The sequence below is a fragment of the Theropithecus gelada genome, chromosome 10 (genome assembly GCF_003255815.1).
Source record: "Theropithecus gelada isolate Dixy chromosome 10, Tgel_1.0, whole genome shotgun sequence".
NCBI classification, from domain to species: domain Eukaryota; kingdom Metazoa; phylum Chordata; class Mammalia; order Primates; family Cercopithecidae; genus Theropithecus; species Theropithecus gelada.
In genome coordinates this window covers 5,669,201-5,694,844 of record NC_037678.1, presented here as the reverse complement: position 1 = coordinate 5,694,844, position 25,644 = coordinate 5,669,201, and the positions used below count along the sequence as shown (strand labels likewise).

Genomic DNA, 25,644 nt, shown 5'->3' with positions numbered 1-25,644 from the left:
GGCCAGGGGGCACCATCTGGCTGCTTCCAGTTGGGCCTTAGTGGCCCCCACAGTCTCTGTATCCTCAGTTCTGAGCAGGGAGGGCTCCTGTTTGAAGCTGACAGCAGAGCCCTGTGGCAACACCCGACTTGACACTGCCTGGCAGGCTGGAAAGCTGGCTGAGTGTTGCACAAAGCTCTTGGCACCTGCCGGGCGCGGTGGCTCAAGCCTGTAATCCCAGCACTTTGGGAGGCCGAGACGGGCGGATCACGAGGTCAGGAGATCGAGACCATCCTGGTTAACACGGTGAAACCCTGTCTCTGCTAAAAATACAAAAAAAAAAAAAAAAAAACTAGCCGGGCGAGGTGGTGGGCGCCTGTAGTCCCAGCTACTCGGGGGGCTGAGGCAGGAGAATGGCATAAACCTGGGAGGCAGAGCTTGCAGTGAGCTGAGATCCGGCCACTGCACTCCAGCCTGGGTGACAGAGCAAGACTCCGTCTCAAAAAAAAAAAAAAAAAAAAAAAGCTCTTAGCACCTAAGGGCAGAACCAAAAGGCCTTCTGCACCACCCAGGCTCTTTCCCTCTTTCTAGGAGGGACCCTACAAGGACTGTACTGAAAACATTCTCCACCCCTGAGGCGTGAAGACAGAGGGAGGGGACACGTACCTTCCAGCAGGGGTCCTCATTGGCTAGCACAGGGAAGAAGGGCGGAGAACATGTTAGTGGCCATCGGAGGAGCATGGATCAGGACTGGAGTCCATGAGGCCTCATGTGGCAAAGGCTCTTGCCCTGGGGCATGATGGGAGTATCACAAGGCCCCCGTGATACCTGGGCTCTCACCCCAGTGCATGATGGGAGTATCACAAGGCCCCGTGATACCTGGGCTGTCACCCCGGGGCACGATGGGAGTATCACAAGGCCCCTGTGATACCTGGGCTCTCACCCCGGGGCATGATGGGAGTATCACAAGGCCCCCGTGATACCTGGGCTCTCACCCCAAGACATGATGGGAATATCACAAGGCCCCTGTGATACCTGGGCTCTCACCCCAGGGCATGATGGGAGTATCACAAGGACCCTGTGATACTTGGGCTCTCACCCCAGGGCATGATGGGAATATCACAAGGCACTGTGATACCTGGGCTCTCACCCCAGGGTATGATGGGGCTATCACAAGGCCCTGTGATACTTGGGGTCTTGCTCCTGGGCAGGATGGGAGTAAGGGTCTCTGCCCTGGTCACAGCTAGGAGCCACCATGGGAACAGGCTCATGTGGGCCCTGTGCTCACTGAGGACATGGTGGTAGTGAGCTGCCCGGGGAAAGGAACCATCGCTCCAGGAACCCCTCCAAGTGACTTATTTTCAACTCTTTTTTGACTGTAATCCACTCATTCTAGTAAATGATACCAAACCACACATTTTAATGATCGCAAACATAGGTATCTTTCAGGCTCTAGATCAGATCCATCTGCAAATAATGCCACCCAGTGGGAAGAACAGTTCCGGCGTCTGCACAGCACTCGATAGCTCACAAAGTGCAGTCACACTCACCCCTCAAGTCACTGTCCCAGCTCTGAGAAGCAGGTGGCTATGGTCCCACTTTCTAGAGGCCCAGGGAGGGATGGTGACATGTTGAAAGCTACACAGAATCCCAGGAAGCTGACCGTCACTTCCTGCCCGTGGGACTATGGTTTTCTAACTGAAGAGAACTGGCAGCTTCCTGCTGCTGTCTGAATGCAGGGACGTGGCTCCCTGAGGTCCTGCACTGGGGCACGGCTGGCAGAGGAGGGAGGGGCACTGCAGACTCAGGTAGAGGCCTCAGGCCAGGTCCCAGCCTGAAGATCTGGCCTGATGCCTTGTACAGGAGCCCTCGGCCCAGAGCAATGCACACAGCGAGGCAGAGGCAGAGCTGGGCTGAGACCCCCACCCCAGTCCAGCCTGTGCTCTTCCAATGCCCAGAGCAGGCAGAGGACGGTGGGCAAGGTGTGGGCTGAGAGGCACCAGCCCAGCCCAGGAGTATCAGAGGCTGACTGCGTGCGGGGAAGAGAGGTCATCTCCAGGGGAATATGGAAGCAGCAGCACCCGGGCTGGGTCACACCTGCAGATGCCACATCGGTCATGCTCACACCTATGGCCCAGGCTGTGGACCTCCCCCAGACCACAGCTCCAAGCTCACACACAGGCTGCAGGAGGAGCGGGGAGGTGGGAGGCTCCTCTCAGCATAGCGTCCTCACCTTCCTCTGCCCAGGTCAGCCCAGTGGGAGGCGGGCAGCCCTGCCCAGGCCCAGGCGTGGAGGACCACCCAGGGATGACTCCCCGTGGCCCTGAGCAGCTCTGGCAGAAAGCCTGAAGCCGGTGCTTACCTCTCGCTGTGAGGAACAGGGGGTTGTTGAGATAGTTGGAGGCCAGCCGTTTCCTCTGCAGGGACAGAAAACAAAACACCACACCCCATCGTCTGCAGGCTCTCCTCGGTGGTGACGCCACCCCAGGTCAGGACTCACTCTGGGACAGGGTCCCCACCCAGGGCTGCAGGCTCTGGCTGAACACCCCCTGCCAGGGGCAGAAACAGGAACAAATACAAGGCAGAAGGACGCAGGGATGACTGAGGGCGGGGTGGGGCAGGGAAGTCGACAAAGGCTCTGCCTGCAGGAGGTCCAGGACACCCTCTCTGCACCTGTGGGTGCATCTAGCTCACAAAGGGCCGTCCGTGGGGCACATCAGTCACATGGTGCATGTCACATTCTCCACCTATCTCCTGCCTCTCAACTGGGTCTGGAGTCAGGTGGAGAAATGGGTGTTATAGACTGGCTCCCCCAGATTCCACTTCTTGGCATGTGGCCTTAAACATCACATGTGGACAAAGGTTTCTGGAACATTCCAGAAGAGCAGCCTTAGTCCTGACTTTGGCAACCACAGGCCACACCGGTCTAGACCTTGGTGGTTTGAAGTGGTTTTGGCTGTGGCTGTCGTAGAACTGTGTTGCTGGATTTGACACCATTTCTCTCGGTGGGGTCAGGCTGTGGACCTGGGGAAGGGCCCCCTTGGGCCGTGTGCCTGCTCCAGGCTCAGGGTCGCGGGACCTTGGGTTGACTCCTGACCTGCTTACGCCGTCTCTGGCCCTGGCCTCAGACTTGGGAGCCTAGGGTAACGCCTCGTCCACAGAGCAGCCCGCATTTTCATGAACGAACAAATCTAAAGGAATGGAGCCCTCACTGTGTGGAGAACACACCATTTCCTTGGGTGGAGGCTGAAAACACTTCCACGATGCTCTTATGAAGGGTCCGAGTCGGGGGACAGGGCTTGCTCAGATGAAGGAAGAGGAAGTGAATGGTGTGAAATGGCCCATGTGGGGCACGTTCTTGGAACAGGAGCGGGGCAGGCAGAAGCAGAGGAAAGGCGTGGACAGGCTGACGAGGCCAGAGGACGCCCCACGGTGGGCTCTCCCCACAGACAGGGCAATGGCAGGGCCTGGAACTGGCTGCCACTCTGTGCTAAATGCCTCCCTCCCACTTGAGCTCAGGCTCCCCAGACTCAGGACTCCAGACAGTGGCCCAGACTAGCCCGCACCCTGGGAGGTGAGACCGTACTTTCCTCGCCTTCCTGCAGATCTCACAGAGCTGGCGTCTGCCACACACCAGGCACTGACCTTGGGGCACACTGTTTCCCTCAGGACAGCTGCCCCAAGCTCTGGACTTCGGAGCTCTAAGGAAACGGCTTCCATCCCAGAGAAAGGCTCCAAGACACTGCCCCTAAGAAAGCCCTGAGCCTCAGAGCTAAACGTCCCAACAGACCCTGCAGAGCTGGCTTTGGGGAGATGACACTAGGATTTTAACCGAAGAATTTTGGACTGTCATTTACAAGGGCAGGAAGGTATCATTTATGATCTGGTTTTTCCCTGGGGACAAGCTCACGGGAGAGACCCTGGTTCCCCCACAGCATCCTGAAGTCCCAACCCTGCTGCACTGGACCCATGTTGGTGCAGGCTCTCGGTTTCCCACCCCCACCCCTGGGGATGGACGCTCCAACTGACAGAAGGGCACTGGCCACGCCCACCCAGCCCCTTCTGGGCCTTCCTCTATGGTGCCCGCCTGCTCCAGGCTGTGTACAGCCTCAGCCTCTCCCAGCCATGAGTGGACGGCACAGGCTCTAGACGAGGTGTGAGGTGGTCCAGGGAGGCCGGGGTGTCCAGCCTTGCCTGTGACCGGGGATTCGCCTGATCATTCAGGGTGAAGAGTCTAGAAGCCGGTGCACCTCCCATGAGGCCACGCTCCCCAGGGCAGCCTCCATTAGGAATAAACTGACATCTCCTCTTCTGCATCTTCCTATCAATTGATTCTGAACTCGGAGGTGATGAGAGAGGTATTATTTACAGTCATCCCTCGGCCCCACGCCCAGGAGGGAAAGACGAGGGGGGTGGTTAGGAAAGCAAATGAGGGAGGCCCTGGAGCTTTTCCTGGAGGCTGTGCACTGGGAGCCCCCTACCCTCCTGGTGGCATGGGGCTGGCAGGTCCCCCACCTCGGTCTCCAGGAGGCCGCTGTAGGCAGGGTTGGCTGTGCTTCTTCTCTTCCGCTCCTGTCGCTTGCTCTGGATTTCTGGAAAGGCACAGACACAGCAGTTACTGGATCCTGCCTGCCCTGGGAACCCCAAATGCTTCCTCGTCAAGCCCTGGGCACCACCATCCCCTCCTGCTCTGAAGCCTGTCTGCTCAGCATCCATGCCACAGGGTGGCCCAGAGCAGGTTAGGGCCTCCAGGAATCACTGACTCCATGGCAGGACAGCTTTGGTGGCCTCAGGCCGAACGACAGATTGCGGGGAGGGTGGCAGGTACCCCAAATCCAGGTGCCCACTCTTAGCATGGGGTCCTCCTTGTGTGTCCTTATCTGGCCCATGGCCATTATTTGGGACCTGAAAGATGGCAGATACCCACCGGTCCGGTGATACCCACTGGTCTGGTGATACCACTGGTCCAGTGAGCTGCAGGGTGAGGCTCCCAGCTCCCGGAAGCCCAGGAGCAAAGCTTCTACCCAGGTGGCCTCTGCCCCAGTGCAGCCCCCAGCAGGAATCCTTCGTGTGCGAGTGAGGGGCACGGCCACGCTGATGGTGTTTTCTTTTCCTCTTTCTTTGCTTTGACCCCCAGGCAGGACCCATGACCTGCCTCTCCGTGTGCAGCTGTGCTAGCATCTTCTAATCTCTGTCTCCCAGAACTAGTTTTGCTTCTTAAACCTTTTCAATATTACTCAGCCTGTTTTCTATAAGGCGCTCAGACCTTCTGTGGAAGAACACAGGGTCTCAAGAAAGAAATATTTAAGGATATCACAGCAGAGGCTGGGGAGAGGTTTCTAAGTGAGGACAATTTATAAGACCAAGAATGATCACACCTATTAGGAAAGCACTTTGTGCTGTCACTCACCAATCCCACAAAGTTTACAGGCGCAGTTTTCCCTGTGTTGCAGATGAGGAAACTGAGGTTTGGAGTGGGGAAGGACCTTGCCCAGGGACTCTGGCCAGTGCACAGGCAGGACCTGAGCATAAGACTTCTGTTCCCACAGCCGCATGCTGCCTCCGTGGTGCCGTGGCTTCGGTTGGAGATTAAACCGTTCCCAAAGGCACGCCGAGGGCAGCGGGATTCATCACACTCACGCTCACACCATCAGGCGGGGGCTCACAGATGTTCTTACAGAGGGTTACAAAGGAACCTTGGCTGGAGAGTAATGCCTTCCAACCATGCAAGCAGAAGGGAGGGGAAGGCCAGGGGCAAGGGTTGCTTGCAGGGGGGCTTCCCTGCCCAGGGATCTGGAAGGCTGGGGCTCTTCCCTGGCCCTCCCCACCCTGGTTGCTGCCAGGGAGCAAGTCAGACCCAGGCGACATGAAGGGACAGGGCTCTCTTCTTGAAGCCTGCATGGCACACTGGGGTCCCCGTGTGCTGGGCTCTGCTGAGCTCGGTAAGGCTTGCTCTGCTCCCACTTGCCCCGGATGAGCTGTATGACCTCAGCCAGGTCCCTCCCCTCCCCTGGGCTTCGGTCCCTCACCTGCTGCAATGGAGAGAAACTACCTTAAAGACCGCTAGTGCCTCGGGCACTGCGGGGGTTCACTTCATTCCTTCTTGCGTTTAGGGAGAGGAACGTTAGCGAACCTTCCTGCATCCAGGGTTACCAGGGTACGTGCTTTCCCTTTATGAAACACCTTTGCAGGTGAGATGGGTGTGGTGGAAAACGTTCTGGGTTGGGAGTTAGGAGGCCCGGATTCCAGCCTGGGTCTGGTATTAACTGGCGAGTGAATCAGCTTCCCTGGCCTCGGTTTCCCCATGGGGGCTTCTCCAAGGGGGCTGGTTTTGAGGCTTTCCAGGTCCTAAGATTCTACGACAATGTTCGCGGCTCACTTGAGATCGCCCTTGTCATTCTGCGATGATGTTCACGGCCCACGTGAAGCTGCCCTCATCCGTAAGGTCACACAGCCCCTTCGTAGAGTCACAGTCCCGTCTGCTCAAATAAACTACTGTTCCAATTTTGATGGACACATTTGGTGGCACATATGAAGTCCGCAGGCTGGTCTGACGACAGGCGAGCTGGTGGTCAGCTCTCCCACTGTGCTGGGCACTGCTTCCAACAATCCCCCAGGACAGTTCAGCCATCACCCATTTTACACATGAAGAGACTGAGACACACAGAAGTAACCCGCCCACACTTGAGAAACTGGCAAGAACGGGCAGTCTGCCTTTTGTCATTTCCCTATGTTGAGGACAGGGGACCCGCATGGTCCCTCCGCTGAAATGAGGAAGTGCCACAGTGGGTTTTGTGCATAGTCATGGAGCCAGGGCGAGCCTGGAAGGTTTCTCCGTCTTGTGTGTCTTTGATGACAGCCACCCAGCCTCAGGCACTTGGGGCAGACCTCCTGGGAGGTGGTTCATACACAGACGCTGCCATCTGAGCCAGGACATCCTGAGACCCACTGCAGCAGTGTGAGGCCACGCTCCACCCACACCAGCTGCTGCTGAAGCCCAGACCACCCGACATCACGCCTGGCCCCCAACACCCCGGCTTTTGGGTCAGTCCCAGCCCAACCTGCTGCTACCTGGATCCTTCCTTACCTTCCAAGTGTTCCGTGGTAACCAGGCCTAGCGCTACCATGAAGGCGATTTTCTGAGGGAAGGAATAGACAAAGGAACATTAACACAAACGTCAACGTTCATTCATGCACTCAACAAACATCTGCTATGGCAGGTGCAGGGCAATACCTCATGGCTGCCCCAACCACAGAGACCCCCAACTCCAGATGCCAAGTCAGTTTCTAAGAAACATGGGGAAATAGGATTCCCAGAGAGAGCATCTACAGCTCAATTTGGAGGAGCTCCTTGAAAACACTGGATACACATATTCAAACATACTTTAAAGGGCTAAGGTGCACATAGCTGGGCTAATCCTTATGGGTACCCCAACCGCTGAGGCCCCCAACTGCAGACACCAAGTCAGTTTCTAAGAAACACATGGAAATAGGATTCCCAAAGAGAGCATCTGCAGCTCAATTTGGAGGGGCTCCTTGAAAACACTGGATGCATGTATTCAAACATACTTTAAAGAGCTAAGGTGCACATAGCTGGGCTAATCACTGTCACTGGTTCATAACACTTTTGCTCCATTAGTCCTTTCATGGCTTTCATTTTGTTTATTTAATAATAAATTGCACATCATAAACCTACTAATAAACTCAAAACCTGACACTTGACCCATAAGTTGCATCTCTTCTGTGTCCCTCCCCTTATCTCATTCTTTTCACCCTCATTTCGAGTGATCCTAATCCTTCTCGTTTTGTAATGACCATTTCCTTGACTTTGTATACACATGCATATATTTCTATCACTTATGAAACAGGGTGGCACTTAGTTTTATCTTTTTTTTTTTTTGAGACAGGGTCTCTCTCTGTCGCCCAGACTGGAGTGCACTGGAGTAATCACAGCTCACTGCAGCTTCACTCTCCGGGGCTCAAGTGAAAGTGATCTTCCCACCTCAGCCTCCCGAACAGCTGGGACCACAGGTGCGCACCACTGTGCCCAGCTAATTTTTGTATTTTTTGTAGAGATGAGGTTTTGCCACGTTGCCCAGGCTGGTCTTGCAAGCCTGCCCCAGCCTCCCAAAGTGCTGGGATTATAGACCTGAGCCACCATGCCCAACCCTTACCTGTTTTTGACTTGTGAAAAGGTCACGACGCTGTATTGTCTACAGAGCTCACTAGGGCATTTTTTTTTTCATTGGACATTCTTCGGTGGTGAAAGGTAGAAATTCAGAATGGCCCCCAAGCCCCTACCCTGCAGTGTAGCCACTCCGTATCATTCCCTGCCTTGAGTGTGGGCAGGACTGAAAATACCATGGGATTAGGTAACATCACAGGGCGAAGAGGTGCTGGAACCACTCCTGTGGCATTTATGTTACATAAGATCCCTGTTGGTGACTGGAGTGAGGCTCTCTTGCCAGCCTCGAAACAGAGCCTGCCAGGAGTTCTGCGGCCACCATGCTGTAAGAGGACTAACCCCAGAGCCTCACTCAGGGCCAGCCACAGAGTAGGTGCTCGTGAGTATTTGATGAACCCGTGACTCAGTATTTCCTTGTCTGGGATATGACTTGCAATATATTTTCCCCATTTACCTTTTATTTATGGGACTGGCTTATTTATTGTCGTTTCAGATTTACAGGGAAGTTGCAAGACTCATTCCTGAGAGCTCCTGTATACCCACGCCCAGTTCATCACAACTAAAGAGCCAACATCAGTACATTATTATCAGCTAAAACCCATATTTTATTTGGATTTCTTTAGTCGTTTGTTTTTTAGACACAGGGTATCACTCTGTCAACCAGGCTGGAGTGCAGTGGCTCACAGCAGCCTCAAACTCCTGGGCTCAAGCAATTCTCCTGCCTCAGCCTCCCAAGTGGCTAAGACTACAGGTGCACACCACCACACCCAGCTAATTTTTAAATTTTTTGTAGAGACGAGGTCTTGCTATGTTGCCCAGGCTAGTCTCAAACTCTTGGCTTCAAGCGATCCTCCCACCTCTGCCTCTGGAAGCGCTGGGATTACAGGTGTAAGCCGCTGTGCCCAGTCCTTTGTTTTTCTGTTCCAGGATCCCACATGGTATTTAGATACCATGCTTCCTTGCACTCTTCTGGGTTGTGAGAGTTTCTCAGCAAGTTGTTTTTTTTTTTAATGACCTGGACAGCTTGAGGAGGAACGGTCAGGTATTTTGCAGAAGCACCCTCACTCGGGATTTGTCTGATATTTTCCTCATGAGTGCAGTGGGGTGGTGGGTTTGGGGAGGAAGACCACAGAGGTAACACACCTTCTCATCACATCAGAGCAAGGGCACAGACCACCCACCTGTCTCATCACTGCTGGTGACCCTGGTCACTGGCTGAAATGTGTCTGCCAAGCTCCACTCAAAGTCACTGTTTCTGCGCCCGCCCCCCGCCCTCATACCGTACTTGTTGGGAATAAGTCACCATGGACAGCTCACACTTAAGGAGCTGGGAATCAGGCTCCCCTCAGGCTGGGCTTTTTTTCATTTTATTGCCATTCATCTCCATATTTTTTTTAAAAAGTATCAGTTTTTAAATTGTAGTTAAAATTTTAAAAGGTACCAATTTTTAATTTTTAAAATTTTAAATTAAATTGTAATACAATTTATCAATATTTTCTTTTGCAGTGTTTTTATTTTTTGGATCCTGGCTAGAGGTGCTGAGGTAATAAAATAATTTTAGTCTCTATAGTTTCACTTTTCACATTTAAATTTTTGATCCATTTGGAACGGGATCCTGGTGTGCACGGTGGGAAATGGGGGCTCACTGCTTTCTGTATGGCTACCATTTGTTCCAATACCACTTACTGAAAATTCTGTCTTTCCATATTTCACTGACTTAAGGAGTCACTTTAATCATATACTAAATTATCATAGATTTATTTGGGTCTATTTCTGGGTCTTCTATTTTGTTCCTTAAATCTGCCTCTCCAGGAGCTCCTGCCACATGTTCAGTTCTCAAGGCTTTAGGGTCTATTTTAATAGCCAGGAGGATTAGAATATCCCTTCACTGTTTTTCCTGTTCAGTTTCCTGGCTCTTCTTATTTTTTGTGTGAAATTTAGAAACCATCTTAAGGAGTTCTAAGAATGAGGGAATCAGTTGGTGGATTTGCTGGAATGTTAAAATTATAAATTAACTCTGGGCATAATGACAGTTTCATATTGTTAAGTTTTCCTACTTAAAGTTATGACATGCCCCTCTGTTCTTATTCTTCTGTTTTTGAGACAGAGCTTCGCTCTTGTCACTTAGCCTGGAGTGCAATGGCGCAATCTTGGCTCACTGCAACTTCCACCTTCTGGGTTCAAGGGATTCTCTTGCCTCAGGCTCCCAAGTAGCTGGGATTACAGGTACCTGCTACCAAGCCCGGCTAATTTTTGTATTTTTAGCAGAGACAGGGTTTCAACATGTTGGCCAGGCTGGTCTCAAAACTCCTGACCTCAGGTGATGTGCCTGCCTCGGCCTCCCAAAGTGCTGGGATTACAGGTGTGAGCCACCACACCCAGCCCCTTCCTCTTTCTTCTTCTCTTTTCTTCCTTCTCCTTCCTTCTCCTCCTCCTCTCCTTCCTTCTCCTTCTTTTCTTCTGTCGTAAGGGGTTTTAAATTTTTCCTCAAATAGATATTGAATATTCGTATTATGTTTATTCTTGGCATTTAATCTTTCTGCTGCAATCGTAAATGGGGTTGTGTATAAAGCTTCTAACAGGTTGCTGTGTTGCTGTGAAGATTAGTGATATTTTTACATTAATTTTACACCCTGCTGCAATGCCAAATTCTCTTATTGTCTGCAGCTTTTTCAGCCATTCTCTTGGGTTTTCCAGATCATCTCGAATGGTTTACTCCTTTCTGATTTTTACTTCTATGCTGTTAAAAATAGTTCTTTAATTTTTCAGCTTTAAAGGGTATTTTCTGATTCATTTAAAGTCCCAACTGCTACAGATAAGCTAATCTGAGAATTCTTTCCACTTCCCACCTTCTTTGCCTCTTTCTCCTCTCAATTTTACTTAAATGAATCTTTTATGTATTATCGGAGCACATCATATTTAAATTCTATTCTGACATCCTCACCCATAGTTAAATACATTTGATGCTCACCCCAACGCTGGTACCAAAGTTTCCCCGTGTCTCTTGGTTTCCTGGGTTTGGGCCTCCAGCAGTTTCTCATAAACGGCTCACGGAACATTTCCTGAGTTCTCCAAAGATTTACAACGTTTTTCTGTCACCCATACTGGAGTGCAGTGGCACGATCTTGGCTCACTGCAACCTCCACCTCCCAAGCTAAAGCGATTCTCCTGCCTCAGCCTCCTGAGTAGCTGGGATTACAGGCACCCGCCACCATGCCAGCTGATTTTTGTATTTTTAGTAGAGACAGGGTTTCACCATATTGGCCAGGCTGGTCTCAAACTCCTGACCTCAAGTGATCCACCTGCCTCGGCCTCCCCAAGTGCTGGGATTACAGGCGTGAGTCACTGAGCCCGGCTAGATTTACAACTTTTTATCTGTAGCCTTTAAACTTGGACAGCTAGGCTGTATATGAAATCCTTGGCTCATTCTTTCTTTCCTTTATTATCTTGCAGATGTTACGCTAGTGTATCCTGGAATTGAATGTGGCGGTGGAAGAGTCAGACACTAGCTGAACTGCTTTCCCTCTACAGTCGGTAACTTCACTGGGTGTCTCAGCATTGCACATTTTCCCCAGGGAGCACACGTCAGCTTTCCCTGGGATCCAATGTGTCCTTTCAAGATGCAGATTATAAAGTCTTTTTAAAAGTTCAGGACATTTTCCTTTAATTGTATTTCAAAAAGTGAAGCATCACCATACCATGAGAAGTGGGGTCCGTCAAATTCAATCCTGTGAGATGTGCACTCACACAGATGGAAGAACACTGGAGTGACTGAGGGGGCTGCAGAGCTGCCTGACTGGGAATTCTGGGGCCATCCAGCAGCTCGGCCAATCAGTACCAGTCTGGCAGCAGTCTGGCGCCACCTGGTTCCAATATCACTTTTGGACCCTGTGTCTAACTAACTGGACAGTGGCAGGGACTCTAGGACGTCCTGAGCTGCTGGCAGCTGTTCTACTTGCCTGACCTGGGAAGGCTGGGCTGGGAGAACACTGGGAATGTGGTGCCTCTGCTTCCTCACACCATCTTCCTCTCCCCGAGTCCCCCTTCACCCACACTCATTTGAGGACAGGTTATGAACAGGAAACAGGAGCCAATGCCAACCACAGGACAGCCAAATTCACCTCATTGCAGGAAATTATGGAAACGATTTCGTCATTCTGGTTTCCTTCTTTGATGCCTCCCATTATACGTGTTGTATCTTCTTTGCTTGCCTCCCGTAGGTTTCAGTTACTATGAAACTTAAAAACTCATTATTCTCTTTCCTGTCTTGCAAGATGGTGAGAAGTTGGATACTAAGGAGAAGAAACCCAAAGCCAAGAAGGCTGATGCTGGTGGCAAGGTGAAAAGGGGGAACCTCAAAGCTAAAAAGCCCAAGAAGGGGGAAGCCCCATTGAAGCTGAAATCCCATCCTTGTCAGAGGAATTGGCAGATATTCCCAATCTGCTATGTATTCTAGAAAGGCCATGCACAAGAGGAAGTACTCAGCTGCTAAATCCAAGGTTGAAAAGAAAAAGGAGAAGGTTCTTGCAACTGTTACAAACAGTTGGTGGTGACAAGAATGGTGATATCCGTGTGGTTCAACTTCACAAAATGCCTAGATATTCTCCTACTAAAGATATGCTTTGGAAGCTATTGAGTCATGGCAAAAAGCCTTCAGTCATCATGGGAGAAAACTGCAAGCCAGCATCACCCCTGGGACCTTCTGATCCTCCTCACTGGGTGCCACAGAAGCAAGAGGGCGGGCAGTTTTCCTGCAGAGCTGGGCAGTGGCTGCTACTTGTGTCTGGGCCTCTGGTCCTCAATTAAGGACACACCGGGAATTTGCCATTGCCACCTCAACCAAAATTTATCAGCAATGTGAAAATCCCAATACATCTTACTAATGCTTACTTTAAGCAGCAGCAGCTACAGAACCCCAGATACCAGGAAGGTGAGCTCTTCAACACAGAAACAGAGAAGATTACAGGGCGGTGCAAGGCCAATCATCAAAAAGCTGCAGACTCACAAATTTTACCGAATATCAAACTTATTCCTCAGCTCCAGGGCTACCTGAGATCTGTGTTTGCCCTGATGAATGGAATTTATCCTCACAAATTGGTGTTCTAAATTTCTTAACAAGAATCTAATTAAACAAAGGATATATGAAACTAAAAGAACTATTTTTTGTATTTCATATACTTTTCCCCCTTCTGCCTCTGGTGTCCCTTACCATGTCTTCTGCTGTATCCACAGCCCTCTGTGTTCATTCAGCTATGCATCCATTTCTGGGGTGGTTTTATTATTTTTTTTTTTGGTGAATAATTACAGCTCATGGTTCATTCTCTCCAATAAATTAGCCATTTAGCTATCTCTTCCATAAATCTGTATATCTTAGCTGTGTAGGTTCCTTCTCAGTGCTGATTGCTTTATTAAGTTTCTTTTTTTAAAAAAAAATCACAGCAGAAGATCAAATTTTTTTTCCCTAGTATTCTTTATCTTATGGTAAAAATAGCTTCTCTTTCCTGTATTTTTTGCTTATAGCAGCTTCATATTGATGTTTTGGTGTTAAACATAACTAAATGAGCTGAATTTTCCTATACTGGAGATTTGTAGCAGGTGGGAAAGGGATTACATTAGCCTTCTAAAAGCAACTCAAAGGCTCTGCCTCTCCTGCCGAGGCAATTGACTTCATTCTTCATCCCTCAGTGGGATTCTCCGGTTAACCACGCCTCCTCTGCCTCTCCCCCATGGTCAAAGAGCATTTCTGCCACCTTCCCTGATCCTGGATGCCTTACAGATTGCAGGTGCAATCCCTCCAGGAGGCATATTTTGCCTGGCACTTTCTAAGACCTAACAACACCAAGCACTCCCTCCTCCAGCCCTCCAGCACATTCTATATTATCTCAGGCCCAGCTTTCGCCTGACCTGGCCCTGTCTAAGCTAAGGCCGGCTCAGACACTCTCCTTCCTTTTGCACTTCAAGATGGACTTCTGATCTTCAGGGAGTACATGCCACTGACTTTTTCTGCAGCCTGTGGCTCCTTGGCCCTCCCTAGAGTCTCCTACACCACTCCTGGCCACTGCTCACTGCACCATCAGCTTGCTGCCCAGCCCTGACCTCTGCTGCTTCTGATGACACTAACGCTTCATGCCCAGTCTGCTGATGCTCTGCTCATGTCTGAAATCCGCAAAATGAAGAAAAAAAATCTTGCTGCTATTAGTTTATATGGGATGCAGGGAGAGTCTCAGTTCTAAGTAGCTGCTCTGTTCCTACTGGAAGCTCAGCCAAGTCTTTTTGCCCTGTGGGATCGACTGGCTTCATTCTGATAGACATGTGTTCAAAACTGTGTTCTGTGGATTTGTCAAATGTCTTGCCTTACAGTTCTGCTATTAGGCTGGTGCAAAGTAACTGCGTAATACATTTGCACCAAATACATATCCCAAACGATGCTGCTATGGTGCACGTAAGTTTGTGACTGTTAAATTATCTTGATGGATGATCCCACCTTTAGTATTCACAGTAATGTCTTTTTCATTCCTTTCAACCTTTCTGGTGTGTTTTTATTTAGGTATGCCTCTGACAAGCAGCATACAACTGGATTGGGTTGTTTTTAAGCCTGTTCTCATTCCTCTAAAAGTAGGAAGATTTCATTTGCATGTATTATGGTTACTGAGTTATTTGGACTTATTTCCTCCACTTTATTTGTATTTTCAGTGTATCCTTTTTATTTTTTCATTTCCTACTTCTTGGGAGAAAAAAAAAGCTCCACATTCACTTTTTTTCCTCTGCTGATTTAGAAATTATAGGTGGCATTACATTTTTTTCACTGATTAGCCTAAATGTTTTCAGCATATGTTTCTAACTATACACTTTTCTAATGAAGGCTAGAGTTAATATTTCTATTCTTCTTCCCCAAATTACACTGCTCTTGGCATGTTCTAACTCCCTCTAAAACAACACCTCCAACCCATTTTTGTTGCCTATAATTTTCCTTTTATCTGCTTTGTAAAACAAAACTGGATTTTTTTTTTTCAGTCTACACTTAAATACATCTACCTGTTATTTAACAGTCTATACACTCAGTTGTTTTACACCCACTGGCTGTCTCTGGCTTCATCTATCTTCTGCTAAAGCACAGTTCTTTTAAGGATGGTCTGTGGGTGATAAAACCCTTAGTCTTCCTATGTGCAAAATGTCTTTTGCCCTTGCTCTTGAAAAACAGCTTAACTGGGTATAAAATACTGAGTTGGCAGCGACTTTCCCTCGGCAGTCTGCAGATATTTATTGCTCCGTGGTCGTCTGGCTGAGGCTGCTGGAGGCCCCAGCACATCTGTCATTCCGCTGTTTTTGCCCTCCTCGTTTTTTATGATTTTTCTCTTTGACATGAATTTCTAGCCTCCTAGATTTGGTTTTATTAATCACACCTGAGAGATGGAGTCTACTTTTGATCTAAAAACTCAAACTGATGCTCTTCAATCCTGGGACATTCTTCAGCTTTGCTTCTCCACCTGCCCCATCACCCCACACCCACTCCCTCCTGGTGAAAGCCCCAGGAGGTGAAAGCAAGGTTTCCCCACTTGCTTTCTGTCCCTGCCTGCTCCTGCATAGTTTTTCTTTCACATATTTGCATCTCTGTGCCCCATGCATGGCATCCTGTTCAAAAGCACTAATTATCTCTGTTTCTGCCATCTAGTAAGCTTTTCAAATGTCATCTCATTGCCATGCTTTTCATGGTAAGGGACACCAGAGGCAGAAGGGAGAAAAGTATATGAAATTCAAAAAATAATTCTTTTAGTTTTATACATCCTTTGTTTAATTAGGTTCTTCTTAAGAACTTCGATCAGATTTTCGAATTTGTATGTTCATCTAATCTTGCTTTATTTCCTTGATTTTTCTGCTTCATTATTCCTTATTTATTTCTAGATATTACTCCTTTCTTTGTGCATCCTAAACACACTTATTTAAAAGCTGTTGCTAGAGTGTTTAGCACAGTTCACTTCATCTGGAATAAATTCATGTTCCAAATGTTGATTTCACTGATCGCCGCCCTTGGCGTGAGATCTCGTACATGTGAGAATTCTGTCAAGACTCATCTGGGCACAATTTCTTTCTTTTTCTCTCCCTTACACCCACCTTCCCCTTTCAGCAAGTTTGCGGTTGCCTCAGTACTGGCCAGCTCCCCAGGTCCAGTTGTGGCCCAGACCAGCAAAGGAGCCTGGTCCACTCATCTCTTACCCAAGGAATTCTTGGAACTCACTGCCGTGTGTGAGCTGCCCACTCTCAGGGTCACCCTTGCTCAATTTCGAACCTGGAGCCCGACAGCCAAGGGTGTGGGTCCCTGACTGCCATGTTTTAGGGACACAACAACGTTCGGGTCCATCATTATCCTCTCTCTCTCCACTGTATCTGGGGTTGCTGTGGGTTTGAAACAGAGGTGTCCATTCACGTGAGAACCCAGGGTCTTCCTGATGGACTGGGTGCTTGGATGGATTTTAAGAGAGGGAGTGACTTAGTTATTTCCGAATATTGGAAAGATCATTTGCTGGGTGAATAGATAGGGAGGAAGCCATCCAGGGGCAGGGAGACCGGCCGGGATCCACTGCAGTAGCCCTGGGCAGGTATGAGACAGGAAGGAGGGTCGGGCACAGGGCCAAAGCGTGTGTGTGAACAGGGCTTGCCCAGAGAGCTGCAGGGCTGAGACCTTGCTCCGACTGCCCTTTGCAGGGCCTATGCTGATCTGAGGGCAGCCAGACTCATTCAGACGCTGGCTGAGGCCAGAGAGAGGGCTGCAGCTCTGTCCTAAGGAAGGCTGTAGGCCTTGGGACAGGAGCGAGCAGAGAGCGCCTCGGGTCGGGGGCCAGAAGCCCAGGTTCTGTCTGAACTTAGCATGCAGCCCCGTGATCGTACATGTGGTTTGCCTCTGAGCCTCAGCTTCCTCATCTGTAAAATGAACCTCGTAATTCCTGCCCCGTCTACCGTGCAGCTGCCGTGAGGACAGGCGGAGAAGGAAGGGGAAGCAGAGCCAGCGGTGAGGCTCAGTGGTGATCAGCGTGGGGTGATGGCCGCCACCCTGCCCTGGACACAGCCACGTCACATCCCGGAGCTTCTGCTGTCCGTCACCTTGACACCTGTGGGTGCACGCATGTCACGGGTTATAGAGCATCACAGACGTGAGGAGCCCGCTAGGAAGCACGTCCATGCCGCAAATCTCGCCCTTGCTGTGAGAAACCCCAGGGCAGCCTGGCAGCCAGGGAACCTCAGTCTGACGGTGGCCCCACCCACCCCCAGCCTCCACCTCTACTCCAAGTTGCTTCCTGGGTCCCCACTCTCTGTGTATTGCTGCAGGTGTCATTTTCTGTTATGGCTGAAATCAGGAGGCATCTGAGGGATGGCAGAAAGGCTGGAGATGTGAGGTCGCGGCCCGGCTGGCTCAAGCTGAGTTGCAGCTACGACCTTGGGCAAGTCGCTCTGAGCCTGTGGTTTGCCAATCCTAAAGGGGACACAATCCCACCTCTGTGTGCTTGTGTGGGGTGAACAGCCCAGCCGTGTTCAGCATCCTGCACGTGCCTGGTGCGGAGCGGGGCGTGGGATGTGCACGGCCTGGGAGCCCTGGACTTAGGATCACGAGACACTTTGGCTTCCCTGGCTGTGACCTGGAAGAGCTTCCCTGGCTGTGATCTGGAAGAGCAGATGAGCAAGTGTCCTCAGGAATGAGCAGGGCAGTCTCAGTCACACACAAAAGGGCAGGCCCTTCAAGGTGGTTTTGACTTTGGTCACAGAAAGGGCGGAACACAGCTAAGAGATGAGTGCTCATTACTGATATCCATCCTGATTCCGGGAAAAGGCTTTGTGGGGCATTTGTACAACATGCTGAAACAGACAGTAAACACGGAAGAAAGGAGAAAGGACAGTAAACCTAGGAAAGTAAGGTGAAGTCATGTCATAGGCCCTAACAATTATTAGAGGTGGGATACAGACTGGCCTGTGAGCTCCCTAGCAGCCAGAGCGAAGAGGGATGTAGGGCCAGGAACACAATCCCACCATCCACTGACCTGCTGGAATCTCTGGGAAGTGCAGGGGCGCTGGGTGAGGCCAGCCTATGGCCCCCTGGGAAGGCTGGTAATGTGGCCTTTTCACACCCATAATCTTTACATGGAGGAAAAGCTGTGAGCTGCAAGTGGGAAAATCAGGGAAGGATAAGAATCCAAAGTATTGTACAGCCTCTTCACGACTGAGTAGTTCGGGTCCCAAGGAGTCGGTTCTGACCCCACACCTGACCACCACTCAGCCTGACCAAAGGCATAGGCAGCATCTCCAGTGGCAAGGCTTCACGGCACAGACTGCAGGCTCTAAGGCCAGATGCCTGGGGGTGGCTCCCACCTCTGAGGAGGATCAGTGCTTCTCGGCCTCCACGTCCCCATCTGTACCACGGACTAACAACAGTCCCTTCCTGTGAGGCCTGAAACTGATGCATGCTGAGCACGGACAGACGGCAGCTAGCGTTCTCCTAGGTGGTCCTATCTCATTCTGCCGTTCCCTGCATGGACCTTGTGGAGTCCGAGAGCTACTGAAATATTCCTCCCCATGGTGCACAGGTCACTCTGGGACACTGCTGGACTGGACGTCCCCTTCTGCTGCAGCCTCTGTTGCCATTCAGCGTGGCTCCGAGCAACCCCCAGGCTGGCCGTCCCGCGTGTGCCCTGCTGAGGGCGAGTGCCACTTTCTGGAGAGATGCGGTGACAGTGGAGTTGCACAAACACCACTTACGTCTCTTCACAAAAATCCACACCCCTACCGGCTGACCCTGGCTCATCCCATGACGTTTCTAGGGGCAGGTGCTGCTGTCCGGCTTCCAGGCTCTAACTCAGACACTTCATTGACAGGTTGGAGGTCCAGCAGTCTGTGCAGTACAGCTCTTCTTGGTATGTATGTATGTATATGAGATGGAGTCTCGCTCTGTCGCCCAGGCTGGAGTGCAGTGGCGCCATATTCGCTCACCGCAACCTCCGCTTCCCAGGTTCAAGTGATTCTCCTGCCTTAGCCTCCCAAGTAGCTGGGATTACAGGTATGTGGCACCACACCTGGCTAATTTTTTGTATTTTTGTAGAGATGGGGTTTCACCATTTGACCAGGCTGGTCTTGAACTCCTGACCTCAAGAAATCTGGCCACCTTGGCCTCCCAAAGTGCCAGGATTACAGGTGTAAGCCACCGCGCCCGGCCTTGGTCCTCTTTTAAAATAAGTTTTAATAAGGATTTTTATCTCAGGACATGCTGTAATTGCAAGTTCTATCTATTTAAGTCATCGCATATGTTTACGCTAATTATGTAATTAGATGTAATTATACTAATTGTATAAATGCACAATAAGATATATCAAATACTTTGAGAGAACAAAGAGAACCCACCCAGAATACCTTTCCCAATATTAAGGGTGCAGCTGAACCCCAAGAGAGGACAGGAGGGTCATCATGGGAGCCGTGGGCTGCGAGCTGGGCCAGGGCCTCACCGTGCACACGCAGGTGCAGACGCTGCCACAGAATGGAACAGACTTTCTTGAGACGATTAGGCCCAGGGCGACCGAGGAGACTTGCTTCGCGCTGTAGCCTCACTTAGCAGCTACTTGACTTCATTGGCTTTTTAGATATGTCAAAGGACAATAATCAAGTCATTCTTCTGCTCAAAGATATTCCATGGCTCCCCATTACCTAAGAACAAAGCTCCACTTTGGCAGCCTGCATTCAGGCCCTCCAGGACCAGGTTCCAACGTCTGTCTTCACCCCCTACTGCAGTGCGAAAGCCCAGCTGACTAGTCTGGGTGTGTGGAGTCCCTTCCCACTCCTGTGCTACTGCCTATGCAGTACCCTCCGGCTGGTGAGCTATCCCTCTGCCTCCTGTTCTCTGCTGGATCCTGGCAACGCTTCTACCCCTGCAGACCATGTACCTTCTCTCCAAAGCCTTCCTCAGTCCTTCCAGTCGGAAACAGCTCTCTCCCTCTGCCCTCATCTCCTGTAGCACTTCATTTAGAATTCTCTCATGACACATGCGTTTTTGAACCCATTAGAGTCCTTGGTGGCCATCTGTCTTTACCCATGGAAGCGAGTTTCCCAAGGGCAAGGACCACGGCTGCCAGCATCCTGACGTCCCTAGCCTTTGGTACGGAGCCTGGCAGGGAGCAAACTTGAAGGCGTGTTGAACAACTAAAGGAAAAAGTGAAGGGATGCACAGCGGGTTTCCTTTGGTAACGACAGTACATTGATGGGAAGAATCGTTGGGAGCTGCAGGGGCGCAGGGGGTCTGGGGCAGGGTGCGCAGGTGGGGATAGGGTGGACAGAAACCACTCCTGGAGGCCAACATGTCTCATCTCAATCTTGTGGAATGAAGGGCACAGCAGGGAGGGAAAAGGGAACCGAGTCTGAGCTTGGTGGCTTACACTTGTTATCCCAGTACTTTAGGAGGCTGAGGCAGGAGGATCACTTGAGGCTTGAGGCCAGGAGCTGAAGACCAGCCTGGGCAACATGGAGAGACCCTGTGATATGGTTTGGCTGTGTCCCCATCCAAATCTCATCTTGAATTCCCATGTATTGTGGGAGGGACCTAGTGAGAGGTAATTAAATCATGGGGCAGGTCTTTCCTGTGCTGTTCTCATGATAGTGAATAAGTATCATGAGATCTGATGAGTCTAAAAATGGGAGTTTCCCTGCACAAGCTCTCTCTTTGCTTGTTAAGCTCTCTTTTGCTTGTAAGATGTGACTTGCTCCTTCTTTCCTTCTGCCATGATTGTGAGGCTTCCCCAGCCATGTGGAACTGTGAGTTCTCCATTAAACCTCTTTCCTTTGTGAACTGTCCAGTCTCAGGTATGTCCTTACCAGCAGCGTGAAAACAGACTAATACAGTAAATTGGTACCAGTAGAGTGGGATGTTGCTGAAAAGACACCCCAAAACGTGGAAGTGACTTTGGAACTGGGTAATAGGCAGAGGTTGAAACAGTTTGGAGGGCTCAGAAGAAGACAGAAAAATGTGGAAAAGTTCAGAACTTCCTACAGATTTGTTAAATGGCTTTGATAAAAATGCTGATAGTGAGATGAACAATAAGGTCAGGCTGAGGTGGTCTCAGATGGAGACGAGGAACTTGTTGGGAACTGGAGCAAAGGTGACTCTTGTTACGTTTTAGCAAAGAGACGGGCAGCATTTTGCCTCTGCCCTAGAGACCTGTGGAACTTTTTGAACTTAAGAGAGATGATTTAGAGTATTTGGCAGAAAAAACTTTTAAGCAGCAAAGCATTCAAGAGGTGACTTGGGTGCTGTTAAAGGCATTCAGTTTTAAAAGGGGAAACAGAGCATAAAAACTCGGAAAATGTGCAGCCTGACAATGCGATAGAAAAGAAAATCCCATTTTCTGAGGAGAAATTCAAGCTGGCTGCTGAAATTTGCATAAGTAACGAGGAGCCGAATGTTAATCACCAAGACAGTGGGAAAAATGTCTCCAGGGCATGTCAGAGACCTTTGCAGCAGCCCCTCCCATCACAGACCTAGAAGTTTAGGAGGAAAAAATGGTTTCTTAGGCTGGGCCCAGGCTCCCTCTGCTGTGTGCAGTCTCGGGACTTGGTGCTCTTCGTCCCAGCCACTCCAGCCATGACTAAAAGGGGCCAAGGTACCCCTCAGTCTGTTGCTTCAGAGGGTGGAAGCCCAAGCCTCAGCAGCTTTCACATGGTGTTGAGCCTGCAGGTGCACAGAAGTCAAGAATTGAGGTTTAGGAACCTCAGCCTAGATTTCACAGGATGTCTGGAAATGGTTGGATATCCAGGTAGAAGTTTGCTGCAGGGGCAGAGCCCTCATAGACAATCTCTGCTAGGGCAGTGCAGAAGGGAAATGTGGAGTTGGAGCCCCTACACAGAGTCTCTACCAGGGCACTGGCTAGTGGAGCTGTGAGAAGAATGCCACTGTCCTCTGGACACCAGAATGGTAGATCCACTGACAGCTTGTACTATGCACCTAGAAAAGCTGCAGACACTCAAAGCCAGCCGGTGAAAGCAGCCAGGAGGGAGGCTGTACCTTGCAAAGCCACAGCAGCAGAGCTGCTCAAGGCTGTGGGAGCCCACCTCTTGAATCAGCATGACCTGGATGTGAGACATGGAGTCAAAGGAGATAATTTTGGAGCTTTAAGGTTTAACTGGCCCACCGGATTTCGGACTCTCATGGGGCCTGTAGCCCATTTGTTTTCACCAATTTCTCCTATTTGGAATGGCTGTATTTACCCAGTGTCTGTACCCTCATTGTATCTAGGAAGTAACTAACTTGCTTTTGATTTTACAGGCTCATAGCTAGAAGGGACTTGTCTTAGATGAGACTTTGGATTACGGACTTTTGAGGTTAATGTTGAAATGAGTTAAGACCTTGAGGGACTGTTGGGAAGGCATGATTGGTTTTGAAATACAAAGACATGAGATGTGGGAGGAGCCAGGGGCAAAATGATATGGGGGTTTGGCTGTGTCCCCACCCAAATCTCATCTGGAATTCTCACATGTTGTAGGCGGCACCTGGTGGGAAGTAACTGAATCATGGGGCGGGTCATTCCCATGCTGTTCCTGTGATAGTGAATAGGTCTCACAAGATCTGATGTGTTTAAAAAACGGGAGCTTCCCTACACAAGCTCTCTTTTTGCCTACTGCCATCCATGTAAGATGTGACTTGCTCCTCCTTGTCTTCTGCCATGATTGTGAGGGTTCCCCAGCCACGTGGAACTGTGAGTTCTCCATTAAACCTTTTTCCTTTGTAAGTTGCTCAGTCTTGGGTATGTCTTTATCAGCAGCATGAAAACGGACTAATACACCCTGTCTCTACAAAACATTAAAAAATTAGCCAGGGCCGGGCACGGTGGCTCAAGCCTGTAATCCCAGCACTTTGGGAGGCCGAGACAGGCGGATCACGAGGTCAGGAGATCGAGACCATCCTGGATAACACGGTGAAACCCCGTCTCTACTAAAAAAAATACAAAAAACTAGCCGGGCAAGGTGGCAGGCACCTGTAGTCCCAGCTACTTGGGAGGCTGAGGCAGGAGAATGGCATAAACCCAGGAGGCAGAGCTTGCAGTGAGCTGAGATCTGGCCACTGCACTCCAGCCTGGGCAACAGAGTGAGATTCCATTTCAAAAAAAAAAAAAAATAGCCAGGAGTGGTGGTGCCCACCTGTGGTCCCAGCTACTTGGGAGGCTAAGGTGGGAGGATCACTTGAGCCTGGGAGGCTGAGGCCGCAGTGAGTTATGATGCTGCCAATGCACTCCAGCATGAGTCAAAGAGTGAGACTCTATCTCAAAAAAAAAAAAAAAAGACAGAAAGGAAGAAAAGAAAAGGAACCTGGTGGGAAGGGTTGAAGGGAAAAGACCCAGAGTGGAGGATGCGGGGCTGGTGCTGGCCTAGGATGTCGAGGACCAAGCTGCAGTACACCTGCTGCCACCACTAGTTCAGCAAAGGACGGCCCTGAGTCAGCTGCTGTCCCTGTGCCACCATCAGTGCAGGGGTTGTATTTGGATGGTTCAATATGAGCTTATTTATCTGGCCTCCTTCAGAGGGTGTGTGTGGGAGGTGGAGATACAGGCAATTTCTGGCAAGTTCTCCAGGTACCTTCCAGAGACATCTGCACCTTTCATGCCAGCCTGGGGCACAGCTACTTCTACAGTGCCCAGGGTCCTGCACACACCAAGAACTGGCCACGGCAGAGAAGAGGCAGGCACCGCTTCAGGGCTATGTGCTGCCCAGAGGAGCCCCTTTCCCTCCTGGACTCAGGACGGAGGGGCCCACAGCCGGGGCCCCTGGGAGGGGGTGTAATGACCAGAAGTCCCCACCAGGTGCTGTCCAGGGGCTCAGCAAACATGAACTTGCAGAGTCCTCTCAGCAGCCCTGCGAGGAAGGAGGCCCTGCCGTTCCCGCCGTACGGACGAGCAAACAGACACGAGCTGCTCATGGTCACACCTTTGGAAACCGGCAGTGCAGGACCCACGCAGAATGGTTCTAAAATTTGTGCTAACTACCGCCCCACACTGCCGTTCAGTCAGTGCCTCCCTGAGATAGAACAGTTGACACCCGGGCTTGCCGGGCGAGGCCCCATCCTGGTTGCCCACTGCACAGGGCAGCTGTGCCCGTGGCTTGTCGGCACCACCCCATAGTGAGGCCATCCCCGCTACACACAGCGGCCTCAGACGGCACTTGCAGGCTGAGCAGGGCCTGGGCCCTCCGGAGAGGGCTGTCCTACCTCGGGGTTCTCCTGGGTCGGGGGCCGGTCTTCCTTCTTCTTTTTGGTGGCCTGAGCTCCCTGAGATGGCTCCTCTGTGGGCGGCCGCGACTCTGCCGTGCTCTCGGGCTGCGTCTGCACTTGAGGCTGAATGATGATGACCTGGAAGAAGCCATGGAGGGGTGAAGGGGACAGTGATGGGGAGGGAGGGGTGAGGGAGAGAGAGGAGAGGCAGAGGGGACAGTGATGGGGAGGGAGGGGTGAGGGGAAGAGAGGAGGGGTGGAGGAGGCTGGAGAGTGAGGGTGAGGGGCACGGGGAGGAATGGAAGAGTGAAGGGGGCTGGGGAGGTAGCTGGTAGGGCACAGGGCAGGGGTTGGGGAGCACAGAACCTGGGCCAGGCCATCCTAGGAGGGAGGATCCTCGGGAACTGAGTGGTTTGCACCCCTGTGTGTCCAGCACCTGCCCCTCCTGACACACCTTTTCCACCATGGGGAGGGTCTGCATGAGAAGCCGGCCTGGTTTAGGAACCGGGAAGGCCTGGGTTCCAGTCCTGCCCCACCGCGTCCCAGCTGTGTGGCCTCAGGGGAGTCACTGCTTCTGAGCGTCAGATTGATCATCAGTGAAAACCAGCCACACCTCTCCCCAGGGAGGCCGCGCACACTCCGGCAGCGAGGACTTCTCATCCCATCTCAGGTGCAGATGAACCGAGGCCACGAGAGCTCAGACTTGCTCCTGGCCTGAGGCCATCTAGTCAGGAGGCAGAGGGGCTGGGAACCCCTCAGGTCGGTCTGGCTCCGTTTCACCCTCCCCATGCCACAGTGCCTGAGACACACAAGCCTGGCTTGGGGACACAGGTGGGAATAACGTTCTAGTTTTTTCACTGCCATGAGGCCCCTCATGTGGTGGATGGGGAAGGGGAAGGGGAAGGGGGTCTTCAGATGCTACCCTGCGCCAGCCCCCCTTAGTCAGCCTTCCTCGAGGCTCAGGGGATGCTCGGGTTTGATGAAAGGGTGTGATGCTGAAAATCAGCTTGAAATCCACCCATCCGGGCCAGCCTCTCCCTGGGCCAGGATCCGCTGCATCTCTAGCTCCATCATTTTATTTTTTTAGATAGGAAATTGGGAAAGAATTGCTAGTTTTCATGGCTCCAAGAGGAGGAATTCTCCAGGATCCATCAGTCACAGTCTGGTTTAAACTAGGAATGACTTGAACTTGGGTGTTTTTTTGGCTTGTTTTCCCCTAAGCACAGGTGGTGACTGTCTGATGAATTTG

General features: G+C 50.9%; 1 protein-coding gene across 2 annotated transcripts in view; it reads right to left on the bottom strand.

The window, feature by feature from the left end:
- PHF21B (PHD finger protein 21B) overlaps window positions 1-25,644 on the bottom strand; it is a 129,573-nt gene that overhangs the window by 8,793 nt on the left and 95,136 nt on the right. For both annotated transcript variants that reach the window (XM_025399293.1, XM_025399294.1), the window contains 5 exons: window positions 24,393-24,533; window positions 7,067-7,118; window positions 4,495-4,571; window positions 2,342-2,396; window positions 646-668 (listed from right to left, as the gene is read on the bottom strand). In XM_025399293.1, the coding sequence (XP_025255078.1) occupies window positions 646-668; window positions 2,342-2,396; window positions 4,495-4,571; window positions 7,067-7,118; window positions 24,393-24,533 (348 nt within the window). The remainder of the gene's footprint in view (window positions 1-645; window positions 669-2,341; window positions 2,397-4,494; window positions 4,572-7,066; window positions 7,119-24,392; window positions 24,534-25,644) is intronic.